General features: G+C 39.7%; 2 protein-coding genes across 7 annotated transcripts; both read left to right on the top strand.

Moving 5' to 3' along the window:
- The first annotated feature begins 1,985 nt into the window (after positions 1-1,985).
- LOC142610688 (large ribosomal subunit protein mL102 (rPPR5)-like) lies at positions 1,986-11,597 on the top strand. 6 transcript variants are annotated; one of them, XR_012839855.1, is made up of 6 exons: positions 1,986-4,448; positions 5,739-6,316; positions 9,536-9,688; positions 9,798-10,738; positions 11,054-11,129; positions 11,238-11,596. XR_012839855.1 is itself a non-coding variant. In XM_075782588.1 (1 exon), the coding sequence occupies exon 1, from the start codon at positions 2,124-2,126 to the stop codon at positions 4,410-4,412; it is 2,289 nt and encodes a 762-aa protein (XP_075638703.1). In that variant the 5' UTR covers positions 1,986-2,123; the 3' UTR covers positions 4,413-5,123. The 6 variants fall into 6 exon arrangements, 1 of the variants encoding a protein (XP_075638703.1); XR_012839857.1 differs by having other exon boundaries at positions 9,791-10,738; XR_012839856.1 differs by having other exon boundaries at positions 9,536-9,926; positions 10,019-10,738.
- A 371-nt stretch (positions 11,598-11,968) lies between these two features.
- On the top strand, positions 11,969-13,369 carry LOC142611321 (F-box/kelch-repeat protein At3g06240-like). The gene has a single exon (XM_075783431.1). It carries the CDS (start codon positions 12,074-12,076, stop codon positions 13,241-13,243), a length of 1,170 nt encoding a protein of 389 aa, XP_075639546.1. The 5' UTR covers positions 11,969-12,073; the 3' UTR covers positions 13,244-13,369.
- Positions 13,370-20,494: the final 7,125 nt, after the last annotated feature.

The following is a 20,494-nucleotide window of genomic DNA, read 5'->3' as shown; positions in this document are numbered from 1 at the left end:
GTCCCTCAGACCTTCTGCTAAGTGTTAAATAGAGCCTTAGCTATGTCGGGTCCCTCAGACCTCCTGCTGAACAGAACCTTAGCTATGTCAGGTCCTCAGACCTCCTGCTAAGAAGAACCTTAGCCATGTCGGGTCCCTCAGACCTCCTACTAAGTGTCAAACAGAGCCTTAGTTATGTCGGGTCCCTCGGACATCCTACTAAGAAGAACCTTAGCTATGCCAGGTCCTCAGACCTCCTGCTAAGAAGAACCTTAGCTATGTTGGGTCCCTCGGACCTCCTGCTGAGTAGAACCTTAGCTATACCAGGTCCTCGGACCTCCTGCTAAGAAGAACCTTAGCTATATCGGGTCCCTTAGACCTCCTACTAAGTGTTAAACAGAGCCTTAGCTATGTCGAGTCCCTCGGAACTCCTGCTAAGCAGAACCTTAGCTATGCCAGGTCCTCAGACCTCCTGCTAAGTGTTAAACAGAGCCTTAGCTATGTTGGGTCTCTCGGACTTCCTGCTAAGCAGAACCTTAGTTATGCATGGCTCTTCGGATCACATACTTTGGGGAAAATAACGTTCCACGATATCTATTTGTTTCTCACTTAGTGTCAAGACAGACCCAAGATTATAACCAACTCCTCAGATTGGTAGCTCTGAAAAGAGCAATTTACAGTACAAATATGGGGTGCGTAAAATGGCATTCCCACGGGTGTAAGTCAAAGGATCAAATAGATTTAACTCTTAAGAATTCAAAACCCCACTTTTCTCCTCGGATTAGAGGAAAAACCGGAGTTTTGAGAGGCTATTGTGGGGTCATAGGCCCAAATCGTACAATTGGGTTTTGGGCGAGAGCGTGTGTGGTCCGAGTCCGAGGAGGAATATCTCCTCGGATAAAGCTAAACGCAGATCAGGTATGGGTCCTAATGATCAAAGTGACATTCCAGGAAGTTCTAATGATAGGGACGAACATTATGAACGTACAAGAGGGATAAGGACTCAAAAATATCTAAGAAAAAGTTGCTACACCGCATTGAATGCCCTGCAACTAACTTTCTGACCGCATTTATGTGGAAAAGACCCTTGAACAGTGCTACCTCAGCAACCACAACTCTCAGAAGGCCAGAAAGGGTGTCTGATGGGACAAACACTCAAGTGGTGGCTCAAAAGATCAATAAGTGTAGGACTAAGATCATCCAAAAGGAGCTATATAATGGGAGAGACCCTTCATGAAAAAAGGATGGATGGAAAAAGGAGAAGAGAAAGCACTGTAGCAATCTCAACAACTCCCGTAACCATTGTCATCCAATATATACTAGAACAAAGCTCCGAGGACTGTGCCGAAGATAGACTTTCTCCCACGAACCGGGTTCAATTTTTGTTGGCTCATCATTCAAAACCATATTAATTGTTATCTATGCACTAAAGCCTTGCTCTTTGACCCACTTTTTACAAATTTATTGTACTAGGTTCACTGGGCCAAGATCCCTTACATTTTTTGGTTTGGTCTGAAAATCGTGTCCCTACAATTATCTATTTTATACTCTATTTCATTTAAATATCAAAATTTTAAATATTTTTTTAATCGTTTCTCTTCCTTCTCACTCAAAAACCATTATCCAATCTCTTCCTTTACCATCAGAAACACAAAGAAATAGTAAAAAAAACGCTTCACATAAGCTACATTGCCTCCCAAATTTAGACAAGCGTTACAACAAAATCCTATTTTGCATAAACAATTCATAATCTGATGCAGATGATTTTTGAGTTTCATTAGTAAGAATTTTTTCCTATATTACTAGACTTTTTACCTAAGAAGTAAGGACACGGGTACATGTATAACTCGGATAAGACAGTATAAAAGACACCCAAAACAGAGTTGCAAAACAGCTTTTTACTGCCCTGATGGATCTAATGGGCCTCACTTGGGCTTAGCAAATGGTCAGGTTGAGACTAAAAACAAACACACAACAGAACAGAGTCCCTCCTCACCGAAAAAGAAAATAAAATACGTGTTACCTTAAACCCTACAATAACACTCTCATCTCAGCTCACTGTTCAGTACTTCCTTACATGTAGATCACTGAACACCAACGATTTTCAAAAACCCATTTCAGACCCACTTCTCAAAAACCTATCTATGGCTTACATTTCTGTATCTAAACCCTACCAATGGTCTCCCAAGGTTTTTCCCGCCATACCCAGAACCTTAAACCCTTCCTCCACCTTCAATCTCCTCCGCTTCTTCACTACCACCGGTGAATCTATCTCCTCCGTGGATGAAAACCCAAATCCAGATCCGGGTCCTGAAGCTCCACGGCCCGAGAACCCGAACCCGGAGAATGTGGAGCCAAGGGTGATTCAGCGAACCCCACGAGGTAATTTTCGAAACCCAGAAAAGATAGAGGATGTTATATGTAGAATGATGGCGAGTCGGGCTTGGACGACCCGGTTACAGAACTCGATCCGGGCATTGGTGCCCGAGTTCGATAATTCATTGGTTTGGAATGTGTTGCACAGTGCTAAGAACTCGGAGCACGCGCTCCAGTTCTTTAGGTGGGTCGAGCGGGCCGGGTTGGTCCGCCATGACCGTGACACCCATTTGAAAATGATTGAGATTTTGGGTAGAGCTTCGAAGCTCAACCATGCTAGGTGCATACTGTTTGATATGCCGGAAAAAGGGGTGGAATGGGATGAGGAGTTGTTTGTTTTGATGATTGAGAGCTATGGTAAAGCTGGGATTGTTCAGGAGGCTGTTAAGATTTTTCAGAAAATGAAGGAATTGGGTGTGGAGAGGACTGTGGAGTCGTATGATGCTTTGTTTAAGGTGATTATGAGGCGTGGCCGGTATATGATGGCGAAGAGGTACTTTAATGCCATGTTGAATGAAGGGATTGAGCCGACTCGTCATACTTACAATTTGATGATTTGGGGGTTCTTTTTGTCGTTGAGGTTGGAGACAGCGAAAAGGTTTTATGAGGATATGAAGAGTAGAGGGATTTCGCCGGATGTGGTCACTTATAACACTATGATTAATGGGTATAATCGGTTTAAGATGATGGATGAGGCAGAGAAGTTGTTTACAGAGATGAAGGGGAGGAACATAGCTCCTACGGTTATAAGTTATACTACCATGGTAAAGGGGTATATTTCGGTTGGGCGAGTTGATGATGGGTTGAGATTGTTTGATGAGATGAAGTCTTTTGGTATTAAGCCTAATGATGTTACGTACACCACCTTGTTGCCGGGGCTTTGTGATGCAGAAAAAATGCCTGAGGCTCGAAGTATATTGAAGGAGATGGTTGAGAAGCATATTGCTCCTAAGGATAATTCCATCTTTATGAAATTGTTAACTTGCCAATGCAAGTCCAGTAACTTGGATGCGGCTACAGATGTGCTAAAGGCGATGATTCGGTTAAGCATACCCACAGAGGCTGGTCATTATGGTATCTTAATTGAGAATTTTTGCAAGGCTGAGGACTATGATCAGGCCATTAAGTTGTTGGATAAGCTTATTGAGAAGGAAATCATCTTGAGGCCACAGAGTTCTTTGGATATGGAGCCTAGTGCTTATAACCCAATGATTCAATATCTGTGCAAACATGGGCAGACAGCGAAAGCAGAAATCTTTTTCCGGCAATTGATGAAAAAGGGTGTTCTGGATTCAGTTGCTTATAACAATTTGCTCTGTGGTCATTCTAAAGAAGGGAATCCTGATTCTGCTTTTGAAATTCTAAAGATCATGGATAGGAGAGGGGTCTCTAGAGATGCAGATTCATACAAATTGCTTATCAAGAGCTCCTTGAACAAAGGCGAACCGGCTGATGCCAAAACAGCTTTGGATAGTATGATTGAAGCTGGGCATCTTCCAGATTCATCACTATTCAGGTCAGTGATGGAGAGCTTATTTGAAGATGGGAGGGTGCAAACTGCAAGCCGGGTGATGAAGAGTATGGTGGAGAAGGGGGTGAAGGAAAATATGGATTTGGTTGCTAAGATCTTGGAAGCCCTTCTCATGAGAGGTCATGTTGAAGAAGCCCTGGGACGCATTGATCTATTTATGCATAGCGGATGCTCACTTGATTTTGACAGTCTTTTGTCTGTTCTTTGTGAGAAAGGGAAGACAATTGCTGCTCTTAAGCTGTTAGATTTTGCTTTGGAGAGAGATTATACCATAGACTTTTCAAGTTATGACAAGGTTTTGGATGCTCTTTTGGCAGCAGGGAAGACACTCAATGCATATTCAATATTGTGTAAAATAATGGAGAAAGGAGGGGCCTCTGATTGGAGTAGTTGTGCGGATCTGATCAAGAGTCTTAATCAGGAGGGAAACACAAAGCAAGCAGATATTCTCTCTAGAATGATTAGGGGTGAAGAGAAGTCCCATGTGAGCAAAAAAGGGAAAAAACATGCTACTGTTGCTGCCTAATGTCCTGTCTCTTCACTTTTCTTCTGCTGTTTTGAGGTGAGAATTCAGGCATGAACTTTTATTAAATGATGAGAAAAGTTTCATTCGTAGGGGAATAAGTCGTTAGAATTGAAATGTAATCTGTTAGTGGCTTTGTTTCAGCTCCGGGGTTGTAATTCCTCTTGAAAAATTTCATGTTTTCCTCTTCAAATTACTGTTGAAGTGTTACAAGAAAGAGAGTAACTGACCCTTTTTTGCAAAATTTGGATATTAGTTACATCAATATTCTTGAGGTTTTTTATTCCTCCTAATTTGATGGGTCTAGTGCCATCATATACAATCCCTTGGTCTTTTGCAGTCATAATTTTTTTCAAGATTACTAGCTGCTTACTGAGCTTGCTAGAGTTTGCAGAATATCAGTGGAAAGACTATCTTGCTTTGAATTTGAGCTCAAATGTGCCTTACTCTGTTGCTAAGGAAATCAACTGGGAGAAAAATTCAGAGAGGCATATGGCCATTGCTTGAGCCATAATGCCCTCGCTTGTAGGTCCCCAGATATTGCCAATGAAGAATGCAGAATGATAGCAAATGTATTTTAAAATAAAAAAAGGTTTATTTATTGTAAAATTTAATCTTATGATTGTTATTGGTGTAATTTTGGCAATTTTCCAATTGAATTTATACTCAACTCAGTTCAATGAAGGTAGCCTTATTAGTTCTTTTGTTCGCAAATATGGATCTGATTACTGCCTAATATTGAATTTGAAATTTCGCTTCTCCTTATCATTTTTTACATTAGACTTATCTCTTCTTTTTGCTAGCTGAGGCTAGGCCCAAACTGTGGCTCCTTCACACTGTAGAAAATGTTGGCAAGTTTGTAATTATGTATTCTGAATGTAGCTTTGCTGTAAAATGGCAGCAGTTTTGATGATGACAATTACATAGTGATTTCATTATCCATGGTTAATTCTCAGCAACTCTACTTGTAAAAAAATGAATACATCATCATATGTGCCAGTACTGTTTGAAGTTCAATAAGGCTAGTGCTTGTAAAGTTTGGAGTCAATTTGAATTCAGGATTGGACCCAAACTGGCAGAGTCTCAATATTTTGTAGGCATAATATTGAGCATGGTTAGCTTTTGCTATGAGCGTCAGAGCTTGATTTTTTCCAGAAACAAGATGATCTTTTTTTATTTATTTATTATCTTTCTTTGGAAAAATAAATGAGGCATGAAATTATGATTGATCTTTACACTGGCCCAAGCTAGGCCTGTAACTTGGTTCAAAGTGAAAGTTTTATGCCAAAAAATCTGACCAAGCTTTGCTTTGATCACTAACTATGCAAGAAATCTGGAAGGCATCAGCTGTTGCTAAATAATTCGGCTGCAAGCTGAAGTCATTGAGCTCATTTTGGCCGACTTGGACCTAAATAAGCAGCAAACCGTGATGTCCTGAAGCCATAGGCCCATACACCCTGATCCTTTTCCTTTCCATAAGATGTTAATCCTTAAATTTATTGTCAGTAGAATATCTCAATGGTTTTGTCCATTACCTCTTCCACTCTCTCCCTCTACTCTTGAGTGATGAAGACGTGCCTGGCTTTGCACCTGATCTCAAACTCGTGGATTATCTTCCTTTCAGTGTGGATAGTGCTCAACTTGCTGACATGTTCGAAGGTGCTGGAAGTGTTGAAATGGTTGAGGTACTATGCTAATGTAAATTCCCAACTTTTCTTTTTTACGCCATATCTGTGTTTATGTGGTGAAAAAGAAATATGGGTTTTCTTTTTTTTCTTGTTAACCCCCAAAACAAAACAAAAAGAGAATGTTGAAAGGGAATAAACCAAATTCGTTAAAATAGGATTTGGATTTGTGAGTCTACGGTTGAGGAAGTGGACACTGCTGCTCAACAGTTCAATGGCTATGTAAGTAAATTATATTATATGTACTTGATTTGGTAATGCATTCTATTTCTTTATGGTATTGCTACTTTGACAATTTTGATTGCTCTAGTCATGCTTATGTAAAAGTAACAAAAAAAAATTTATGGCTTTTCTTATTCCCTTATATAACTATTTTTTGGGTATATCAACTGCTTATTTAATTGTTTTAATGAGCTTGATACTTATCGATGAAGAGGTAAGATCCTCCTAATTCTTTTACCTTTTTCTTTTTTTGCTTCCTGTTCTATAAATTTCTTTGGGGTCTGTATCATTACTGGCCAAGGCTGTATCATGGTATCCAACTATCCATATGGTTGCATTACTACGACATAGGTACTGAGGGTTGGATACTGAAATCTGAAAAGATATTGATGGAGATTTAGTTATATGTATAAGCTGTGTCTTACAGGACTTTTAATAAGGTTTTTTTTTTTCTCTACTAATGGACTTCATATAAGAAAAAAGATATTTTGGGATCAGAAGTCTTTTTTTTTGTGTTAAGTTACGAGGGTCTTGAACCCTCCACCTAGCACTTACAAGGGAAGGAGGTGCCAATTGATCTAGAGCTCATTGGCGGGATCATAGTAGTTAATGTGAAATAGAATTGAACATTTAAGTTTTGTACTGGCATGTGAGTGGGTTAATTGATACTTCCTTAAATCATGCCATCATAATGCTGTAGTTTATAGAAAATATATGGATAGCTTGCCATTTGCCAGGCAAGTTAGATTGACATAATAGTTAATGTTCAGAGCTTTTTTCATTCTTATTTATTTCAATGCCTTAATGTTTCAATGTCTATGATGCCCTTGTTTCCATCTTTGGTTTTGATGACTATGACCATCCTCAATATGTAGATTATGCTTTTTTGGTTGGCATATGTACATTATGTGCTTTGACAAGGCTGTTCTTAATATTACTGAAAATAATAATGAAGATGAATTTTGGTTGCTTACTTGCTTATAGTCTTGAATTTTGGAAAACTTAAGATAATTTAATTTTTAAAGTGAAATAACCAGTATTGATTCAATTAGATGGTAAGGTGAAGATCTCTTGCATCTGGACCAATTCATTACTGTTTTGTTCTTCTCTATATTATGTTGCATCAGTTTTAAATTTTTTATTTTATAATTTAAAATCAAACTTGGAACTTAGAGATGCTTTGATATCCTAAATCACAAGTTCTATTCTCCTACTATATAGAGATTTAATGGTATTGGTCATATGCCAAAAATAAATTCAGTAGATGCCAACTAAATACAAAATAGCAGCAATAAGATGTCTGAAAAACATAATGAAATATACAATTACTACACAGCTAAACACCCTAAACCACGTAATATTATTTTTAATTCTGACTACAATTGGGTAAGATCTGCTCCTAATTTACATCGATCACAATGTGAACACCCCTTTATTTAAAGCTATTAACATTTTTCCATTAATAATTTATTTCTTATAAATAACGCTGTCATAAGAGTCACAATTTAGTCTTCCTACCAATCTTGATCGAATTTGACTTTCCTTGGGTCATGTGGCTCAAGAGGTGGTCGTGAGGTTGATGTTATAGAGGGTATAAATATCTTGGTCTGTGTATGAGTGTGGTCACCGAAGCCTAGGAAGAGGAATTATGTCGTTGCTGGAGTTGGATAACACCGAAGTTGCCACAAAGTTATGGCATTGGCTGTGAAAGGGGGCTTTAGTTCTCTGATCCAATGTTGTGCATTGGGAAATGTGTTTAGGTTTAATTAAATTTACCTAAACACACATGTATTAATTTTTTTGGATACATTTTTAGTGGCAAGGGGAGATTTGAACCCTGAATGTTTTTGAAAGACGCTAAGAAATGCTATTTGATCTGAAGGGCACTCGCACAAATACATATTTTTAGAGGTGAATAATTTCAATATTACAAATTTATTCGTCAGTTATTTATATTCATAACAGTTTGCATTCTTTTCTGCCAGAGGTAATTATGAAGTTGGCACTGATTTACAACCATCAAAAGAGGTAGTTGGTCATAATAATGTCTTCTGCCGCAAAAACAAAGGAAGGTACAACCATGAAAAGAAGTTGTTGGTCATAATGTCTTCTGCAGCAAAAACAAAGGAAGGGCTGGGTAGGGAGTCATAAGAAATGAGCCCGTTAGTTGCTGGAGGAGGATTTTGATGGAGATGTTGCCACAATGTGGACTTTTAGAGTGACCGATAATGCAGTTAATTTTTAGGGTTCATGTGCTACTTAAAGTGAGGAATATATGGTTAGTCCATTAATCAATTATTCATCCAGCTTATGGGGAACTCTGTTTTTGGGGCTGGATGTATTTTATACTATTGAACTTTTGGAAGGGTGCATTTGTCATGGGATGAGGGGGTAAAGCATGAGGGAGGATATGAAGCTGATTCTATTTCTTGTTTGTTCAAGATTGAGGATGGTTTTGCTTGGGTAGTTACAAGGGTGTATAAATGAATGATGAGGTGGGGAAAGCAGAATGGGATGAATTCTCCTTTATGAGTTTTAGTGGGAATAGACATGTCATATTTAATGCATTGACATAAGGGGGGCATTTTATTGCATTGAGATTTCCTAGTGAGAGATATGGTTGTCTTAAATGTTGTGAGCTTTTTTGGTGTTCTCTAGTTTTATGTTATACTATGCATTGGTGGTTATTTTGTTTTGATGGGCAGCCTATACACATTGGTCCAAGAATCAATTGTCACCTTACTTTTCACATAGGACCATAGTTCTGAACAATAGTAGAAATAACTCTCTAATTGGAAGCACACCTAGAGAAATTATAGCTCCCACAACCTGAAGTCGTAGAGAAGGTGTCATGACTGAGTTTCGTACTGAACAGGAGAACTTCCAAATCTGTTTCAATGGGGCATTTGGTGGGGGTGGGGTGTGGGGCATTTGTGGACAGATTTCTATAAGGGGGCTTCTGACTTGTATTATATTATTGTCAATTTTTTCTAATTTTTGGGTGACGCAGTCACTGATGGTTATCAGAACTTGTTAATACTGATGGCCATACTGATTGGATACGTTTAATAGCAGACTTCACGTTGAAATCTCCTCATTCCTGGAAGGTTCATATATTTCCCTTAACTTTTGAGTATTTTTATGAAGAAATTATGGAATATGGATAGATTTAATTGAATTCCTTCTGTCTGAATTGATGAATTTAATATCTTTTACCAGTGGGCTGGCAGCAGTGTTTACTACCCTTTAAGGTTGTGTTCAAGATTGGTCACATCTGTACGGTTTTTGAAGACTGACACGGTAAACCTGCTGGATGAATATGCGCCCAAGATTTTAGAAGGTTTCATTTCTTCATGATTTGATTCTTTGCAGGTTAGATAGCAGCTATAATTTTAGCAGTGATGCAATGCTTTCATTACTTGATAATGCTGAACTCCTTCAGGATCAACTTGATTTAATTCCGTAGCTTTGCAGATTTCAGGTTTGGAAAACACCCTCAAATCAGGAATACTTGGTTAAACTAAACAACCCTTCAATTTTCTCTAAAAGTTTTGATGAATTTGACATGAACACCATCTTTTCTTGGCAGAATTGCAATATGAAAGTTGTGGTACGTTTATAATGAAGATTATTGAGCCTATTTGGCAACTGTATATGGTACTCTATTGAATACTTCCTTTGCCCACTTTCTCTTCCTTTCAGCAATAATTTGAATACTTCCTTTGCCCACTTTCTCGAGCCTCCAATGCTGTGCAGATAACATTCACTAAATCATGGTTGACTCTATTTATCTTTTCCTATCATTATATCGTATCGAAGATTATACTCTCTTGCTAACTTGAGTCAAATCACTCTCATTTGTGCGAGGATTCTCATTCAAGCATTGTGAGTTGTGACTAAGTTTTATGCTAGCTATCAATTTACCGCACCCACCACTTTTCTTTGTGCTAGGATTCTCCCCTCCTCTATGGTGTTGCTGTGCGGGACCTCTTTGTGTCCCAGTAACTCTCCACCTTCTCTCAATTGCTGCTAAGCTCATAAACTTCCTCCTCTACAGTTACTCCATCGACCGCATCTTCATCCCTATTGAGGGAGGCATTCAACCACTTCCAAAGCTAGGAGGAGTGCCGAACTTGATCTGTTGCTTGTTCTGAGCAACCAACTGGGCACAAATTCGACGTGGATCATCACAAGCAAGCTCCACTGCTACTACTGCTGGATCTCTTCCTATCGACACTGCTGTGTACTACTCACTGGTTGGGTCTGATTTGACCACTGCCCTCTCACCTCGAGTCTTCTTGTTGGCATTTTCATCTGGAGGGGGCTCACTCACACTGCTTGCTGAGACTTCCATAAAGTCATTCTTCACTATGTTCCAACAAGCAATGCTATTGTAAGACCATCCAGATCTGAATGCCATAGGTGACCTCTCATTTACTTATCAAAAAAAAAAAAAATTGTTTTACTGAGTTCAAGCACAAAACATTCTTGTGTGCCAAAAAAATTATTGTTTCTAGAGAGTTTGATCAGAACTACAAACTAAGTCAAGTTTGGTTAAAGGGAAAAATGAATTTGGTTCTCATTTGGCGTGAGGCAGGCATTGTGACATAAGTTTTTATTGTAGTAATTTCATAGTAGCCAAAGTTTCAGTTTACTTATTATGGTTTGTTCTTCTTGGGCACTGGACTGGAATAAGGTGTTTATTGCATCTGAGCAGAATTTCATGACATTTGGCAGGAACTTGAGGGAAGGGCATTAAGGTTGAATGCAACTCCACCTTGGAGGGAGGATTCCTCCTTTGGAGGTACCAGAGGTGGGGGAAGTTTTGGTTCTTCCAATCGTGCTCATTTACAGCCATAACTTGTTTCTATCTCGTTCCAAACTTATTTACATTTTGCTCTTTGAAAATTTGTTGGTGTAGGACTAGAATGGCAGACCACTGGGAGTCAGTCAGGCGGACGCTGAGTCCCCAAGACGTCAATTTTTAGTTTTGAATCATTTGAATGTCCTTGGCCATCAGAAGACATGGGGTATACTCTTAACATGCTGTAAATTAAATTGGGGTCTTTGCTGGGAGAGGAATGCTTGTACTTTTGAAGAATGTGGGAAATCAACTCATGACTTGAAGCTGTTTTTTCTCCAGCTAGAGTGGACAAATGCTTTGGGTTTTAATTCTTTGACAGATTTGTTAGATAGTTGTACTTTCTTTGCTTCATAGTTTTTACTGTTTTTCTGCTTCCTTCGTGCACCTCCTGTGTGCTTTGGTTCCGTGTATTGATTTCTTTATTAAATGAAGTTTTATTACTTATAAAAAAAAGGGTTTAGTAGTTCTTTATTTCATGAAATCACCAATGATATCTTTGGGGGCAAAAATGAAAGGCTAACAAGAAACCCAACTCGCCACTAGATAAACTTGACTTTTGTTATTATTATTATTATTATTATTATTATTATTAGAGTGAAGCATATACGGATGGATTTGGAGCTATGTCCTCTGTGTATGTCAGTATGACACCGACCCACGAACCAAGACGATTACATTTTTATTTTCTTTTCCAAGTTGGACTTCTATATTTGATTGAATGATTGGTATATAGTTTTCTTTTTGTTTTTGAATCAATGATTTGTATAGTTGAGATACGTGTCTGTCACTAAGAACCACCGGATTAGCTATATATTCAATTGAAATGAATAGAATTCAGCCTATCCCATCTGTTAACACTATATTTACCAAATCAATATTCAATCGATATAAACATGGGGCGCTCTGAGCTCCCGGAAGAGGTGGTGGATGACATACTTTCAAGGCTTCCAGTGAAATCTTTAAAGCGATTCAGTTGCCTAAACAAGTCATGGTACACTCGTTTCCAAAATTCCTGTTTCATTACCAAACACCACCACCATTCCTCTCAAAAAAATCCAAGTATTCTCGTGTGTGGCCTAGAGTCCCGTAAGAGAGCGCTGTCCTTGCACCCTGCTAAGCTTGATGATGATAATTTTGATTCTGGAATCATTCTAGACACGCCCTTTTTTCCAGGAGAGGACATAAAATTGCAGTGCATAATGGGTGCTTGCGGCAACGGCGTAATTTGTATGCAAGCTTGTACAAGAGGAGATCATTTCTTCAGCTTTGTCTTATGGAATCCAGCAATCAGAGAATTTAAGGTGGTTCCTGCACTTCCTGTCCAATTCCCATCTAACATTGACTACCAACATACAGCTTCCGGGTTTGGTTATGACCACAATTCTAATGACTTCAAGGTAGTTACAATTCTCACATATTGGAAATTTACAGGCTACTCACTCATTTGGGACCCTCGCGTGATTCTCTATAAACAAGTTGAGGTTTACACCCTAAGTACTGATTCTTGGAGGCAAGTCAACTGCGACACCATTTCTGATATTCATGTTTTTGGTGGATGTTGTGAAATATACTTAAATGGAGCTTATCATTGGTCTGGGAGGACAAAGGAAAAGGATTACAACATCATTGTATCCTTTGACATGAGCAATGAGGTGTTTGGAACATTAAGCATGCCAGATTTGACCGATACTTCGCATTTCAATCAAATTTGGCAAGCTTTAGCCGTGTTGGGAAATTGTGTTGCTTTGATTGTTTACAATATTTGCGCTCCTGAGAAAATCTTTGATATTTGGGTGGTGCATGAATATGGTGTTAAGGAGTCTTGGACCAAACAATATGTTATTGGACCCCTTTCAGGAATTCGTAAGCTAGTAGGACCTGCCAATAGTGGCCATATTCTTCTTTTAGGTGACAAGATTCTACTGGTGGAGGACAAAGGACAAGTAGTTGTGTATAACTTAAATGCTCAACAAATTAAGAATCTTCAAGTTACTGGGCATCCATTGTATTATGCAACACAAGCTATGGCTTATGTGGAGAGCCTAGTTTCAATCATAGGTTGAAATGTTATTGAGAATTAGTCTACCCTAGCTCCCTAATTATTTGTATACCAAAGGCATACGCATATGTGTCAGAATGTGATTCTCCTACTCTATCAAATTTGCTTTCAGTGTTTCACAGAAAGACAATATTCCATCTTATTTAGATCATGTTTTCAATTTTTTTTGTTTTCTCTTTCCTGTTCAATGTATAGATTAACTCCCACACAAATTTACTACTCAATGTTCAATTAAAATGATAAAAAAAAACTAACAACCAATTTGTCATGGAATTAGCCAACACACTATAAGTCCTAACAATTGTATATGAAGCAACTAGTTCCATTGATGCTAAGGTGGAGAGTGTGTTAGGGAATGGAGAGTGGCACTGGCTCCCTACCAGATTAGAGAAATTGGTTAACATTCAAAGCCAACATAGCCTGATCAGAGAGTTGGTAAGCAAGATAAGCCAATTTGGACTGCATAAGCAAATGGAAAGTGTTAAATATTAGTATTGATACACCATATTTAATATCCTAGTATAGATGCGGAAGCGGAAGCATAAAGTATAGAACACAAGAGAGTTACGTGGTTCAGCTTAACGGCTTACGTCCACGGAGTTGGAAACCCTAAAGGGTTACATCTTTAATATATATGAGATTGTAAGTACAAATCCTTGTATTACAATGAATCATAAGATGTATATATATAGTAGACTAAACCCTAAATTAAAAGAATTAAGCTTGGGCCCATTCCATTGGACTAACATATCTCTAATAGAAAGTTTAATTGTGCTACAACTTAGACACAGGGGAATGAAAGTAGCATGGTAGAAGTTAATCTGGATTCAAAGAAATAGAAGATGCTATGGTGGGGAAGTTCTCGTAGAGGAACAGTTGGTGAAGAGAATAGGTTGGGATGTCAAAGCAAGGCTGGGGATGATGATAGCCAAAACAGTCAAATCCATGATGTATTGTGCTACAACTGGGGCATTTGAAGGAGTGATCCTTGGATAGCTATGTCCTTTGTTTTGAACTCTCAATGTCGTTGTTGGTTCAATTTTATAGCTATTAGTTGGGTTGTAAATCTGATTTATTGCAAATGTATTGGTTGAGCCTGTTGACTTCATTTCTCAGTGTTTTAATTCAAATTTGTATTTATTGGATGTGTTGTGACGTTGATATGGCTTAATTGTCTTGACTGGATTTGTAGCTTTTGTTGTTCCAACTGGGACCGTAACGTGATTATTTATACAAATGTTAAGTTTTTATTGTTCTAATAAATTGATACCAATTAGTTTTGTAATCTATTGCAATAAAGATTTTGAACTAATAGCCTATTGCAACGAAGTTATCTTTGCAATAGCTTGATATATTTATTTTAAAATTTATTGTAATGACAAATATGAAGTAATTATCTATTGCAACAAAGATATTGTTGCAATAATTTGATCCGAATTTTTCTTGTCAATTATTTACAATCTATTGCAATAAGATTCTTAAAGTAATAGCCTATTGTTGCAAGACATTTGAAGCAGTAAATTATTTACTGCAATAAAACATATATATCATTGTATCAAAATTATCATTAAAATATTTGAAATTTATTGCAACAAAATTTTTTGTTGTACAAACCTATTATCTCAAATTTTTATTGCAACACCTTATAACAACGATAGTAATGACTTTATGTTATTGCAATGATTATTTAACTCATAAGGAGAGAAAGATGAGCAAGCCAACTTTCATAAAACAAGAACAGGCAAAAACATCGCACTACTGCAGATCAACAAGACATGTTTGTAACAACAACATTCTTTTAAGGTGGGATAATCCCACCATTCTTAAAAGCTGGGCAAACTTTATTATTATAACTCAGCAAAATGCATGGACAATCCGTGAAGTTCTACCCTAAATTATTAACGTAGATATTGATTTCTAAAAACATTTTTGCTTTACACCACAAGCGTGGTTCAAATCCAGTTTTACTCTTAATTGCTGCAGAGATATCTTTGTATGTGTGTCATTTTCTTTTTGATGACGTAATTTTGGCTTCTTCCAAATACCGGAGCATATATGATATGTTTTTCATTTCTAAGGGGTGGCTTGAGATATGAGAATGTTTTTAACAGTTTCTTCTAGCACAATTCATGGGCCTCCCATTAATGGCTCCAAAACCATTCATCATCACCATTCAAATTAGGCCACTCACGTTGTAGCTCGCTCATCAATGGTGTGATCTGCAATACTCATCAAATCACAACCTATCAAAAATGATTTTTACTTTTATTTGTAAAAAGTACCCATATGCAATACACATATACGAAAGAGTTGTATATTACAACATATAAAAATTTACCAAGTTAATGTCCAAAGTGTCGACAGGGCAAGTTAGCTCTTTGGGTGCTGGTGGAGTCACTTAGACACAAACTGTGTATGTTGAAGTAAATTGAAGATGGGTTTGTACAAGGTGTAAGGCCATTTCCATAGGGTGGTGGACACTGTAGGACAAATTGAAAGTAAAAAAAGTAGGGAGAAAGAAAGAGAAAGAAGAGATATAAGATGAAGAACCTCATTTTTTTATTTTTTTAAGCAAAGATTTGAAGTATGGACTATCTCTCAAGGTTTTCAGACCCGGACTATTCATTGAACTGTAAAAGGGAGAGGTTCAATGTTTTTGAGGACGAATTGAGGTCGAACCGGGGTCGAACCGTGATAACGTCATAATTAATTTAATAATTAATGAAAGCCTAAATATAGATATTAAATTTATAAAACTAGCAAAATTGACTAATATATCTATATATGTGAGGGAAATTTAATGATTTTCAAGCATATATTTAATAATTAAATAAGAAAGTTAATAAAATAAAATAATAACTGTAAGCGCACAATTGCACCTAGCCCCAAGAACAGTTACGGGCTCAGGCCCAATGAGCCTTAAACAATATGAATTTGTAGAGTGTGGGCTTAAAACCCAGGTTAGAAGTGACTAAGGATTAAATGACAAGTCAGAGATTGCTAACACTTGAAAACAACAAGGAATATTGTAAATCAACCTGCTCGGACGCAAGCCGAGAGCTGTTCTTATATGATCTCTTTCTCTTTTTTCTTTTTCCTTTAGATTACAAAAAAAAAGGGAATCCTTCTTCCTGTTCTAGGTTGCCTTAAATACTCATCTTTTTGATACTTTGTACACGTGTTGCCCCAACTCCCCCTTAGCCTAGATATTTCTTTTCTCAGTACCTTTGAATAGTAACCAGAAGTTTCCCTTCCACTGTTCAGGTGTCACTTCCTCATTAATGCGGCCAGGGGTGGTAGCAGTGGTCTTTAATGTGGAGGTGGAAGCCTTTATTTTTGGTATGTCTCTCACATCGGTAAGCTGTGACATTCAGGGTTCACCCCTTTTAACCCTTGGTCTTGACCGTGTCATTCCCTAACCTTTACCATGAAGTCCTGGATTCTCAGGTGTCCGTCCGAGGGGAAGTTCACCCTCGGCTGGATCCTCGGATGCTCGGTGTATGGGCCGACCCGTAGTACTAACAAATTCTAAACCCAAAAGCAGGTCAGCCTTCCTTAGCATGGCCCAAAGGCCCACGTTCCCATCAGGGTCTTTTTACTCCCCACAATAGCCCCTCAAAACTCTAATTTTCAACGTCCGAGGAGAAAAATAGGGTTTTGATCTGATGAGAACCTACTCCACACACTTTGTGAATGATTGCACGTGTAGAAATCGTTTTGCGTCCCAGAAGATGCCACTTGGCGGTTTCATTTTCAAAAACGCGCGCATTTATTACCGTAAGTTATACCTTGTCCCCCACGTTCAACGGTGAGATGAGCATCCAACGGTCCTTATCATTCCACGAAAATTTGGGCGGGACGAGCATAATTTCGGGGCCGCTTTTCCGCACATCGTGACGCTTCGGAACTCCGCGCCTTCATTTAATTCCCTGGGGCTAATCCCATCAAAACATCGCAATCACACTTTACTCCGCAAAAAACCGTGGAAATTTGCACACCTTCAACTTTGTAAGTTCTTGCTCTCTCTATTCTTAACCTTTTCTCCTCGGACATAGTCCTCCGTCTTCGTAGATATTCTCCCCTTTAGAGTTTAGCCTTTCGTTCTTTTCTGATGGGTAGGTTTAAGTGTCTAGTTGATACCGCCGCTGGAATGGAAGGCTTCAGAGCCAAATATAACATTCCCGGCGATGTAGGTTTGAAATATTGCCCGGCAGAAGCCGTGGCCGGTTCTAGAAAAGAGGGAGAGGTTATCATCCCAATGATAGCCTTCATAGAGGGTGGGACGACCCTCCCAATGAAACCTGTAACTAGGGAGTACCTTCGCAACCACCGGTTGTGTCCCGATCAGTGCCTCCCAAACGTTTTTAGAGTTTTAGGTAGTGTCGATGCTCTGAACGAGTAAATGGGTTTGAACCTCACCTGGCACGATGTCGTTTTTCTGTACAAGTCCCACAAACTTTCCAATGTAGGTTACTACATTAAATCTCGCTCCAGTGTCGTTAGCCTAATCTCCTGTCTGCCCAAATCCAACAAAGGCATGAAGGACGACTACCTGATCGTCTCTGGAAACTGGCACGACGGCCTCCATCGCCCGCTGAGCGGGGTGGGGAGATCCAGGTGCGACACCTTAGGATTAATCTCTCCCTCTCACAACTTCCATTAATATTCACGAACATGCACACTAACATGTATTTATATTTGTTTAACTTTATCACTTGCTGTTGGAATCTGACCATGTTGTTCACTTTCACGTCTTTCGTTGCAGATAAGCAACACGTGCGTCCACGCTTGAGCCATTGCAGCGTTGTCGACCTAAACTGAGTGCTTCGGTCCGAGGTGTTCGTCAGCGAGGACTTACAACTTAGAGCTGCTCATTTGATTTTGGGGTACACTCCCATCTCCTCGGACTTCCAGGAGATAGAAAACGCCATCGTCGTGGGTGACCGAAGGCGAAGGAGAATAAACGTAGCCCGGCCCAACTTTTTGGACGACCGCGATCTCCCGGATGCCCCTCACACCGTTTTGTACAACCAGCCCATAGCAGCAATTCCCCTCGCCGTGCACTCACAGTAACCGTCGTTCCCGTAAAGAGCAGGTGCCTTCTTCACATACACTAGACGAAGAAATAGATCAATTCCAATTTGAAGACACCGAAAGACCTCGAGGGAACCAGTTCGTCGTACTCTCTGACGAGGAAGAAGAAGCCACTGAAGCTTTTGGAATTGCAGGGTTAGTTGTCGCCCATCCAGAAGACGACTCCGAGGAAGATATGGACAGGATGAAGGGTCTCCTAACCAACAGAGCTGCGAAGGTTACTGGGAAAAAGACGGGGGGGTCCCAAGCTTTTCAAACTTTGCCACCTCTCCCTCCTCCAGCTGAGCCAAAACTTCCAGCCGAGGATCCCAAAAAGAAGAGAAAGGGGGAGGCCGAGGGGACGATCAACAAAGACCCCAAAAAACTGCGACAACAACTCCCACCGGTTCAGCAGCAGAAGCTGGACAAAGGCAAGGGTAGGGCCCGCTCAGTTGAAAGCGGGGAAATTAGGGACGAGGCCGAAGTGCGCCGAGCACCGACCACCTGGTCCCCCGACTTAAGACTGGACGACGCACCCATCTCCTGCCAATCCAGTATAAGGGCGGTTCAACAAGGCCATGCCCACCACCTGGCCGAAGTGTTGGAACACCCTCTTCTACTGCCCAAGGACATGGAGACCTTGGAGAAAATGAGCCAGCCACAACTATTCCTCACTTTAAAAAGAGACTTAGCGCTGGTAAGTTTACCCCCTTTTAGGAAGATTCCACTTTTAACAATATACATTAGTTTTTTACTATTCCTAATTCCATCACACTTTGTTGCAGGCCATTCAGGAGGTCTTTGTAGCCGAGAAGTTCATAGAAGACACTCGGAAGAAGGCCAGAACTGAGCAGGAGATTAGGATAGAGACTGAGAAGTCCTTGGGCAATGCCCCTTGCTCGAACGAGAAGCTTACCACGGAGGTGGCCGATCTAAAGAGAGAGAAGAATGGGGCCGAGGCGAATCCGAAGACCATGAAGACCCGTAGAAGGGCGGCGCAAGCAAGCTCCTTCGCGAAAGAGATGAAGAGCTCTCCCAAGCCCAAAGGGAGCGCTCGGATCTGGAAAAGGAACTTGCGCTGATGAAGGAAGAAGCCAACTCATTCCAACGCTCTTTAGAGGCTGCCAAGCAGACGAGCTACGAGGAAGGGGTAGCAACAACCGAGGAGCAGCTGACAGAGGCCTTCGCGGCTTTGTGCGGCCGAGTACCTGTCGAAGATGCTGGGGGAAACCCTAAACGTAACGGAGTTCCCTCTCGTCCTCGGACTCCGAGGAAATCCGAGAACGTTTGGCTTCCCTGGAGATACGAGGAGATTGAAGAGGCTCCCGCCGCTACTCCTACCCTCGAGTCAACTCCCTGCTTCTCCGCCTCGGTGGTCGGCGGCAAATTCTCGATCCTACGTAACCTTCGGGTTCCAACAAAGAGAAGGAAGGAGGGGATGCAGAGAAGGACTTGAGCCAGATAGTGGAACCCAACGTCCTTCCAACGAAGACAGCAGATAAAGGAAAGCAAGTCTTGACTCCCTTTGAGCTAGAGTTGAGAAAGACCGAGGCCACCAGTACCTCTCAGCAAGACCCCTCTCCAAAGGCTTAGGACCTAGCTTAGGACTTCTCTTTTTCCATGTTTGAATTAAATATGTAATATATATTTGAATGATTAATGAAAAACAATTTCATTTGATTCTCACCTATGTTACATCCATTTTACTTTACTCTTTTTGTATTTGTTATAAAGATTGCCATTAGTACATAGTCAAAAGGGATAGAACAAACAAATCTAACTCCAAATATCACACAATCATAACTTCCACGTAGTTATTCGCATGTTTTAGCATTAAAAATTTAACAGCAGATGACATGGTTGATATATTTTAAACAATGCCTTGATAAAAAGAAACCTCATATAACGGTTAAATCCTTATAATGTGTGGTATTGTGTTTAGTAGGATGTAAGATTCGAGGACCATTCCTTACCTAAATTTGCTTAACGCTTAAAGATATAAAACTTAAGATCTGAGTTAATGACCAGTAAGGCACTAATTTCCAGACGCAATAAGAAATTAACTCTAATCAAGCTTGGGGTCCGAGGACCGGACCTAATCAATTTCCCATTTGATTCTTAAAGATTGTAACTTCAAATGTTAATTTTCCCAAAGTAGGAGGTCTGAGGACCCGGCATAACT

Source organism: Castanea sativa, chromosome 9, assembly GCF_040712315.1.
Source record: "Castanea sativa cultivar Marrone di Chiusa Pesio chromosome 9, ASM4071231v1".
In the NCBI taxonomy this organism is placed as follows: domain Eukaryota; kingdom Viridiplantae; phylum Streptophyta; class Magnoliopsida; order Fagales; family Fagaceae; genus Castanea; species Castanea sativa.
This window is presented reverse-complemented; position numbering and strand designations above follow the sequence as displayed.